The sequence below is a fragment of the Mycetomoellerius zeteki genome, unplaced genomic scaffold (assembly GCF_001594055.1).
Source record: "Mycetomoellerius zeteki isolate Tzet28-1 unplaced genomic scaffold, Tzet1.0 scaffold85, whole genome shotgun sequence".
Lineage (NCBI taxonomy): Eukaryota > Metazoa > Arthropoda > Insecta > Hymenoptera > Formicidae > Mycetomoellerius > Mycetomoellerius zeteki.
In genome coordinates this window covers 861,977-871,960 of record NW_017257883.1, presented here as the reverse complement: position 1 = coordinate 871,960, position 9,984 = coordinate 861,977, and the positions used below count along the sequence as shown (strand labels likewise).

Below are 9,984 nucleotides of genomic sequence, written 5' to 3'. Positions count from 1 at the left end.
ACATGTACATTAAAGTTTATTTAATTTACAGTGAATTGAAATATTATTTATCTCCGTATATTAAAAGTATATTAAATTTAAAAAAAAATACACTTATATATTTTAATTTACTTGAATTTAATTTTATTAATATATACATTAAATATCGTTTCAGTTACGAGACATTTAAATATCATTTACCATTGTATATTAAAAGTTCATGAAATTTCATGACACATTTTTAAGTGTGTAATTGGACAGTTTCCTACGACTTAAGACCTCACGATCATCTACGATTTTTATATATCTACGATAAACGATCCTAAAGTCTATCCAAAAGATAGGTTAGATTTTATATACCTTCTATAGTTTGCTTTTATTACTAATAATTAATTAGTATAGCAGACTAGTAGCAATCACAGCAAACCAATTTTGTTGTCACATATTTACCGATCACTTGTTAAAGGTACTGGCGGCTTGTTAAATTAACAAAATCCTTTCTCTCAGTGTAGATTCTAAAGTTATCGTTTTATTATTCATTACATATGATTGAAAGATAATTGCGAATGCGCAAGAAGAAAAACATCTTTTCAAACCAGATTATGTAGCGCTATACGGATAATGAAAATATATCCAAGTAAGTCTCGGTTTGCTCAAGCATGCACTGATAAAATCGAACTGATAAAATATTTTCATTATCTGACAGTTCTCAAAACTGATTTCGGCTCATAAATTCTCTCTTTTCAAGATTTTTCTTAACAATTTCCACATAAATTTCGATATTACGGCATAACGATTTATAAAATTGTTTACAAATTAAGAAATAACTTTTAATTCACTTCGCGTGTAATTTCGCACAACATTATTAATACCATTATTACGTTTAATGAGATAAAAAATTATTAATTACTCGTAAGTCATATGCATTAATGATTAAAGTTAAATGTAAAATTATAGAAATGGTCTCTTCCATCTTTTTTAATGATTCATTAGTTCTTTCATTTACTTTTCATCTACATTTTCTCGTTCCCACCTTACAATCTTCCTTAATATTTATTGCGCTGCATGTTTATTATACCTTATTCTATTCTGACGTCGAGCAATATTTATGAGTTTGCTTTTAGCAACTGATAACAGACGAATGTTAATCTTAGCGTGCATCGTTAATTTCCCTTCGAGAACGAAGAATAACGTAACTCGCAAAACTTCTCAGCCGTGAAATGTATGCAACGTCGCCGCATATTCTCTGTACGGTGGGGAAACGAACATAAATAAAATATATTCACAATAAATCGATGGAACAGCATTGCAGTGTGAGAAACCGAATATGAGATATACTTGCCATTAAAGCTCTCGTAAAAAAAATGTAACAAAATTAACTTTTTCATTTATGCTTTATTTTTTAAAATATTGTTATCTCTCCTTCACATTATTAATAAACAAGATGAAAACGTATTCCGATTTAGATACACATTTTTCCTTCCTATATAAATGAATATAAAATGTTACGTTGTCAATAATATTTTCTAAAGTTCTCTCTTTCAAAAAAAATATATATATATGATATGAATGTAGTATATTTTAGTAAATAGCATTCTTCTAAAACAAAAGAAATTCATTTTGCTATGCTTGTATATATAAGAATTACTAGGATATCAAAAAGCAATTTTTGAAAATTCCTTTTTGTCAAGACCCGAAGGAATGTCTCCAATTCCCGTATCAGGGCGAGCTTATATTGATGCTCAAAGAGACGAAAGAGCAAATGGAATGAAGAAGCGAGGAGAGGAAGAGAAGTTGGAAACCCGTTGGACTATAAATAAGAACTTAATAAAACAACGTGGTGCACTTGACCTGCGGAATGTGCACCACGTGATTCAAGAACGCGTTGAAACCATACTCGTACACAACACACTTGTAGTGTTTCTGATATGATAACGTACATAAAACAATTTATAGAATATACCGTACACACAATGTATTTGCAATTGAAATTCACTATGAAGTTTAACTGTTAAAAATGTCAAAAAGGATTAAACAAAATTACGCAAATATCAAAAAATATACGAAATAAGAGAAATAAATATAAATAAAAATTCAAAGACTTATAGTAACAAAAAAATTTTTTTTAAATTGTTAAATATTTGTAAGAGCTTTCATAAATTTTGAATATCTGAAATATATATATTTTTTCCAGGTTTATTCATATATCCGACAAACTAATTCTATATAAAACGCGTCTATCCGTTTTGCCATTTTGGTACGCGTATCCATTCCATAACCCGATTATTCTGTAACCCTATTAGTCATTACATCACGCGTGTAATTACCATTACCTTCGCGTGTAAAATCGATAGTCTACGGGAGTCATAGACGATGCATAATACTTTGTTACATATAGCAAGGATATAATCGTAATGCCTGAGCATATAGTAAAAAGCTTGATATTTCATCCAAAAAAATGACCCATTTCCTTTTGCATGCCAACGTCAACGAAGCTAGAGTTTTTGCGCACGTTGACGTTAAGAATATGAGCCGTACCGACAGAAAGCTTCCGCATTTCTCGCGGAAGAGAAACTAAAAGCGCTTTCCTAATCTTTAGTCTCTTATCTTTTTTCGATATGAGAAGCTATTTTTAACACGGAGGCAATATGACAAAGGAAATGCATTTAACGAATATGTATAGAGTTAATAAGAAATTTATACAACCGCTTCATATCGATATTATTTTGTACGTGGCATTTAGTATTTAGATATTATGTTAAATTGATTTTTTTATACAATATTATACTCGGTTGCAAAATGCATAATGCACATATAATATCCAGAGTCAATTAAAAAGTATTAATCTTCGTTATCGTAATGGCCCTTCGTTTTGATCAAGCGCTGCTAAAACTGCTTTAATTTATCACCGATATTCGCCGTCGATGCCACTTAATATTGCTTTTTATATGCAGCAACAAATTTCGCTTCGAAAGCGTAGCGTATTTGGCTTGAGTGACGTAAAATATGAGTGCTATCAGAGGCAGATAAAAATACCGGTTTGGATTGTTTATACTCACATAACCTTAGTGAAAGAAGTAACATGGACCTCTGGACTTACCTAAAACATAAAATAAAAAAACTTACATTATGTCATGTAAAATTGTTTAAAAAACAAGGTCACTGTTTTAAAGATATCTTATGTGTAATATATTTTATATGTATATACATATATTACATATTAAAATATATTTAACATTTTATTTAATGTATTAAAATATAGATTTAATATATATTATATATTAAATATATTTACATATACAAAATATAAAAATATATACAGAAAAGACAGAAAAGAGAAAACTGAAATCAATCGATTTAGTAATAACAAGTTATTAAAAATTGCAATATAAAGAATATGGTTATCAGTGTTATATAATTTCAGAGCTATAAAATTTAATCCTTTTTCACAAAAAGAATAATAATATAATGAGGCAATATTATTCTACTTCCCGCCTCTCTCTCTCTTTCTCTCTCTCTCTCTCTCACTCTCTGACAATTTTTTCATTTCGATTTTACATCAACGCGTGGCAACATCAATAAGAACAGCGTATCGATTTGAAATGCAATCAATTCGTCTTAGGAAGTAAGGGAGAAAGCAAACAGGATAAAATAAGAGAAAAATAAATCGGGAAGTATCGTGCTTCTGTTTTACTCTAAAAATCGATAATATATCTTCAGGAAATTTAAGTCGTAGACGACATACGACGCCCACATTCTCGTACCATCTGGTTTTGTGGAGAAATCGGAGAGAAACATCGGTATACTATTTGCATTCAAACCTCCTATTTCACGCATTAGTTATTTCAGATTTTTCAACTTTTTGATAATACAGAAAAGGGAATAAAACGATAAAACACGTGAGATGATGAATTACCAATTTATACGAGCTGATAAATGATAGATGATAAAAAGATGGATGGTATACTATTGTTTTTTTATCATTTTTCGGATCAGCCTTTGACAAAGAACCAATAAAGTCAACAGAATTATACTTGTATTTTATAATATCTCTTCTTAAAGAATTGATTCAATAAATAATTCTACTTTCTCTCATAAATTCGTGTTATCTCGTTATTAAAAAAATCATCTTATTCGTATATAGGGAATGACGAATTTAACATAAAGATATATTCGATAAAGCGCGAAAATTTTAGATATTTAAATAAATTATAAAGTCTTTGAAGTAAAAAAATATGATTCATTATTTGCAAAGCAAATATAAGAACATTAGCGGTCAAAGACAAGTAATAACGATAATTAGAAAATCAAAATTGTTGGAAAATAAAAATTAATAAAATAATTTAATGTTTTAGAATTTAGGAAAAGATCAAAAAATATTTCGATTATAATGTAGTCTTCATCAGTTTGAAAAACAGTATCACAATAAATTATAGACCATGGGTAGAAATAGATTGAAGAGGCTTTAAATCGTAATTAAAAATAAATACAATAAAAAACAAAAATATTACAATCAATGAAACAATGTGTTAAAAAAAAATTGAAAATTAATATTTAAAAAAGATAAAAGGCATGTCAAATGCTAAATGCAATAAATTATAAAATATAAAATATAACAATCATTCACATTAGATAACCATTGAGCAAATTCGATGATTCTTAAATCTTTGATTTTAATAGATTTAAATAAAAAATAATATGCACAAAACATAGTTAATTTCGAGTTCTTTTCGTCATACACAAAGAAAAATAATATCTTAGAAATCAATTTTTCCATTTTACCTTCAACGCTTCTGAATGAAAACTTTGAACGTCAGGCCGAACAACGTTATCAAATATATACGATGATATGTCATTTATTATCTTCCATTGCAGACAATGAAGTCGACAGAAGAAGACAAACGAAAAAGAGCAAAAGCGCAAGCTGCATCGCGATCTATAATAACCGGATTCTCCGGTCGGATCTCCTGGCTCGTGCAGGTGTTGGCAGAAAATGCAATTTAAAGGCATTCACCTCTGGCAAAGCGTGTTTTCCTTTCTTCACGCGAGAGAATAGATCCTAGTGCAGAAAAAAAGAGGACGTACAATCTCTTGTGAGACGCAGTTTACTGTCTTGATAAGGCAAACGTGTTTGTTATAAAAGGAGGGAGAATTACACTGGAATTAAATTATATAAGATAATAGTCGTTTTCGCATGACAAAAGATACACAAATTTTGATGTCCTAGCGATGTTTCTTTCAATTTTGTACACAAAACGCATATAAAAACAGGTTATTAATTTTTTTAGTTAAATACGTAGCGATGTACGAAATAAACGTTATCAAATGATAATTTCTACGTAAATTGTGTAATAACTATGTAAATCACGAAACCAGTCCGTTGTCGCACGGCAATCGCACATGAATCTGGCGCTGTGTGGTGCGCGACCGAGGTATTAATAGTCAATTGTTATCGCTCTACGAACGTCTTGTACAAATGTGTATGATGACGCGACTCACCTTTTGCGGGGCCATTTGCACATGCCATTTACGCACATTTATGATCCCACATATATTGTTCTATGTCTTCTTTAACTGCTTTTAGGTACGTTTTTTTCAGTAAAACAGCAATAAAAATTATAAACTACGTACGGAATACCTTCACAATATACAGAAACTACAGTTTCATAACGCACCAGTTTCAACGCGCTTAAAATCTAAGAAAAACTCCATAGAAATCGAATAATTAGAAAATCCAAGATAGAACATCACCTGGCAAAGTATGAGCAGTCAGAAAATACTAGCTAGTGGACACAAGTGGATTAATTTAATGAAACCATAGCAGTCTACACGATTGCGCTTCTTCTCAAACGACTCCATCCAGAAGAAAAACACGGACATACTTTCTTTTTATGTCTTACAAGTAGTTCGTAATATCGCCTTTATTTATAGCCTGTTTAAGAATCTTATAAAACAGTGAAACAACAGGAAAAAAAAATTTTCCCTTTCATAAAAGAAAGAGATCCTATAATAACATCAAAAATATATTTTCTTCTACATTCATAATATTACCATATTTAATTTAAATATAATCGATTGTAAAAATCACCTATTTAAAATCTTAATTTAGTGTTTTTCTGTTAAAATACTAATTTCAAGTCAATGTATTTATAACGAGACATAGTTTATATTTGATGATGCGTATAATGTAGTTTTCACTGGCCGACTTTGTGTTTAGTAAAAACAAAATGCGGAGAAATTAATATGCAAATATTTGTATGTAAAATGGGGAAAAAATTAAAATTAAATGAACACACCATAATGAAACCAATTAGTGGATAATGACGCGCGTTGGCCTACGCTCCCAACATATTTTACACAAATCTTCGTTAACGGCAATGTGGAATATTTATGCGATAATCAGTTGCAAATGAAACTTTACTACATTGTGCTTACACAAAGAATGAGTTGAGTAAGATGCAAGCAAACTGTTATTAAATTACAAGGATTCGAAAGTAGAAAATTGTTTAACGTAGAAACTTCACCAATGTTAACATTGTTAATCTAAATAAGAATTAAAAGAAGAACAGACAGCATAGTTATGAAAAGTCTATCATTCAATTTTGGTCTCTTATTTAAAGCAACATTATTTTCGCATAAACTACTCCAAATTATAACGAGTTAAAAACCGCACTGTACGGTTATCCTACATTAAAGATCCCGAGGGAACTAGAGTATCAACTCGTTATTCATTGGGATAACCGAAATTTAATCACTATGCCTATGTATGTATTTTCCGTGGAAGCAAACTTAAAGTATGTACATATTTTACACTGTTAGACACCTAAAAAGCAATGGTAACCCAATCTCTTGAGTTAATTAACGTTTTGTTATTTTCAACTTCCATCAAAATGTAAAGCAATTCGTTTCTGCAGTGGTTGAATTGCTTAGTTTCTAAGTAAATAACGTTCATATTATCATATGCACTTAGTAAATAATAAGCTAAATTTATTGAGTCAAATTTAATTTAATTTCATGTGTTAAACTGTTTAACTTCCGCTGTTTTAGTTTAAATTAAATACTAAATAAGAACAAAGCGATTTATAGAAATTATTAAAAATAACTCAAATTGTAGGTATAATTCGCCATTATGGATTTAATAGTGTATGTTAATTAAATTTGCTTTATGTTAAAAAATGAATCATGAAAATAAATCATGATTTCTTTAACATTTTTCTTCGCAAAAATGTTCTGTGTTCAAAGTTTTTATTAGACAATAATAAATTGTTTGTACAGTAAAAGAAAAAGAAAAAGAAAACTCTCCTTGCAAAAAGCTCTTTTTTCTTCTTTGATTTCCTCTTTCTTTTACCATATTCTTCATAAATCATTATTAAAAACTAAGTAACAGCTTCGATTATTTAAGTTGAAGATCTCTTCTTTTTTTAGCCAAGTTATAAACAGTTATAAACTGTTATAAACTATTATAAACAGTTTATAATAGTTATTTATTTATACAAGACTTTATAGAAAACAGTTTATAACAGTTTATAATTTTATATGAATAATTAGCGTGTGTAATATATTATAAAATGTCTGCTACTTCTTGGTTCTGAATCTATAATGACATACGTTGATTAGACAATCTATATATACATTTGATTGCGATACATGAAACTGTCATATTTACATAATGGGCGTATCATTATCTGCAGCACATCTTATGGCTCTAATCTATACAGATACAAGGAACGAGAGATCATTTCTGTTAGATATATCAGTTCACGAAGTGAACTCACCGGAGGAGTTAATAGTGGAACATTTCAGAGTGTATAAAATAAATTCGCATATGAGAGGCGAGCGTGCGCGAATGAGTTCGGAATTCGAGGTCGCATGTTACGGTCGCGTGGGACGCATGTTAAGTGGTTAATTAATAATTTCTCTCCACATAGTTTCCCCGACAAATTTCGTTTTCCGGATGGCGCTTGGATTTATGATGTACTCACCCGCAAATCCAAGAATGTCGTCTCCTCGGTACGTTGCTCGGCGGAACCAGCAATAAGGGAACTGTACCCCTCGCCATGCTACCGCCGCCGCCGGAACCGCCGCCGTCACCGTCGTCCACCGGAAGCCGAAGCTCCGGCACCTGGAGGCTGCTCATTCTCGACACTCCACTCCCGATCGTAGCGTTCACGTCATCAGAATGTGTCGTTAACACCGACATCTTCGCATATCACTCGCCGGCCGGACATCATTAATCCTCGCGCTTCAACGAGCTTCGAGGGGATTCTCGACGACGTGATTTCACGCACACTCGGATATTTCAAGCGGACGCCTCGATCAGAGCGGCATTTCTCAGGATCTGCATGCGCAACCGCGACATCCTCCTCTATCCTCCGGCAATATGAAAGCTTGCATTCACGGTTACGTGAGATAGTGAAGCTTGCGCGCTGCGACCGAAGCACTTGCTGCGACTGATCCATGAAACAATGCCGTTACGAAGCGTTATAGCCGCGTTAAACTTTGAAAGGTTCGATAAGAATCGAAGTAGTCGAACGATCGATGGAACGATTATCTAATTAAGTGGTCAAGTATCAAAGATGGTAACAATTAGAATTCATCATTTATTGATATTCATCATTAAGTCAGATTTCTTCCGTTAACTGTATTTTTTGTTGATGATAAAACGTCAGACTTTAGCCTTGAAGAATGTTAATCCAATTACACGTGCGGAAGGACTCCGTTGATCAGAAATGCAGGCACGAACGCTTTCGCGCATAAAAAAAGACATGAACACGTCATCTCTGATTCGTGTTAATAACCCGATCCAGTTGATATACGATCGTACGGTTCGTCGTACGCCACAGTATCCGTTCCATGATTATAACGAATGAAGATGACAAGTGTTTCAGTGACAGGCAACTCTTTCGGCGCGGTGCTTTGTCAGCGTACAACTTGTCATCAATATGTCGGTGTATCGCTTTTATCGAATATTTCCAGCAATTACGGCGAGGTGCTGAATGAAATCACAGCCTGTGACGCGAGGAGCCTTTTGTTACACGTCCATAAACGGTGCTTTTGAAAGCTCGAAAACTCGCTCGCTCGCCCATTGAACAACGGTGAAACGCGTTGCGGTAAGCAATGCACCACACAGCGTAGATGAGCTGAGCTCTCGCGCGTCAACGCGACAAAGCGCCCGCGGGGTCACTCATTACGTTCTCAAAGAGAATAATTTCGGGGAACTCGACACACGCTCACGATCGTCGTAAATTGCGCAGTGGCGTTTATAATGATATCGTGCGGCTAATTTAACGCGTGGGGGAGAAATGTATTAATATACCCTATAACTCGCACAACAATCGCGGGAACGCGATTGTGGAGATTCATCTATCGTTCGTGTTTTAGTAAGAAGAAAAGCAAGTCCGATAAGCACAGAGATTCGATATGTCATTTTGAAATCGATTTCAATTTAGAACATTTCTAAGGAAATATATTATACGGCATGGAAACAGTGAAGCTCAATATCCAATCTGAAAAAGTCAATGTAATCAAGAAAGAAGAGCCGAGATGAAGAGAAATACCGTTGCGAAAAGAAAACGTTGCTGCTGCGGGATCCCCAGCGTATCTCGGTATCGGCGGATTATTTGAAATTCAAATGACGAAAAGGAAGCGCGCCACCGAAACTTTATGTCCCGCCATATAATAAAAAATCGTGGAAATTCACATCGCACTTTGTGCGATACGTAGCAACAATCTCTGTCTCATTTGTATGAGCAATGACCATCCGCATAGCAGCCATTACAGTTTATCTCGATTCAACGAGACTGAATAACGAAGAATTTTATCTTTTATTTTGAGGTGTGTGTGTGTGTGTGTGTGTGTGTGTGTGTGTGTTCCAGATTAAAACAATTTAATCAGGTTCTAACAAATTCTTCAACGAGTGCTTGTATTAATTCAAAGCGAACACCCTGTAAATCCAAGTGTGTAAAAAGTGATTTCAATATGTGTGTTATTTAGTTTTCCGTCTAA

General features: G+C 32.8%; 1 protein-coding gene across 1 annotated transcript in view; it reads right to left on the bottom strand.

Annotated features, from left to right (window-relative positions):
• dnc (phosphodiesterase dunce) overlaps nucleotides 1–8,505 on the bottom strand; it is a 212,451-nt gene extending 203,946 nt beyond the window's left edge. The window contains exon 1 of the mRNA XM_018459686.1: nucleotides 7,962–8,505. Within this exon, the coding sequence (XP_018315188.1) occupies nucleotides 7,962–8,179 (218 nt within the window). The 5' untranslated portion in view covers nucleotides 8,180–8,505. The remainder of the gene's footprint in view (nucleotides 1–7,961) is intronic.
• Nucleotides 8,506–9,984: the final 1,479 nt, after the last annotated feature.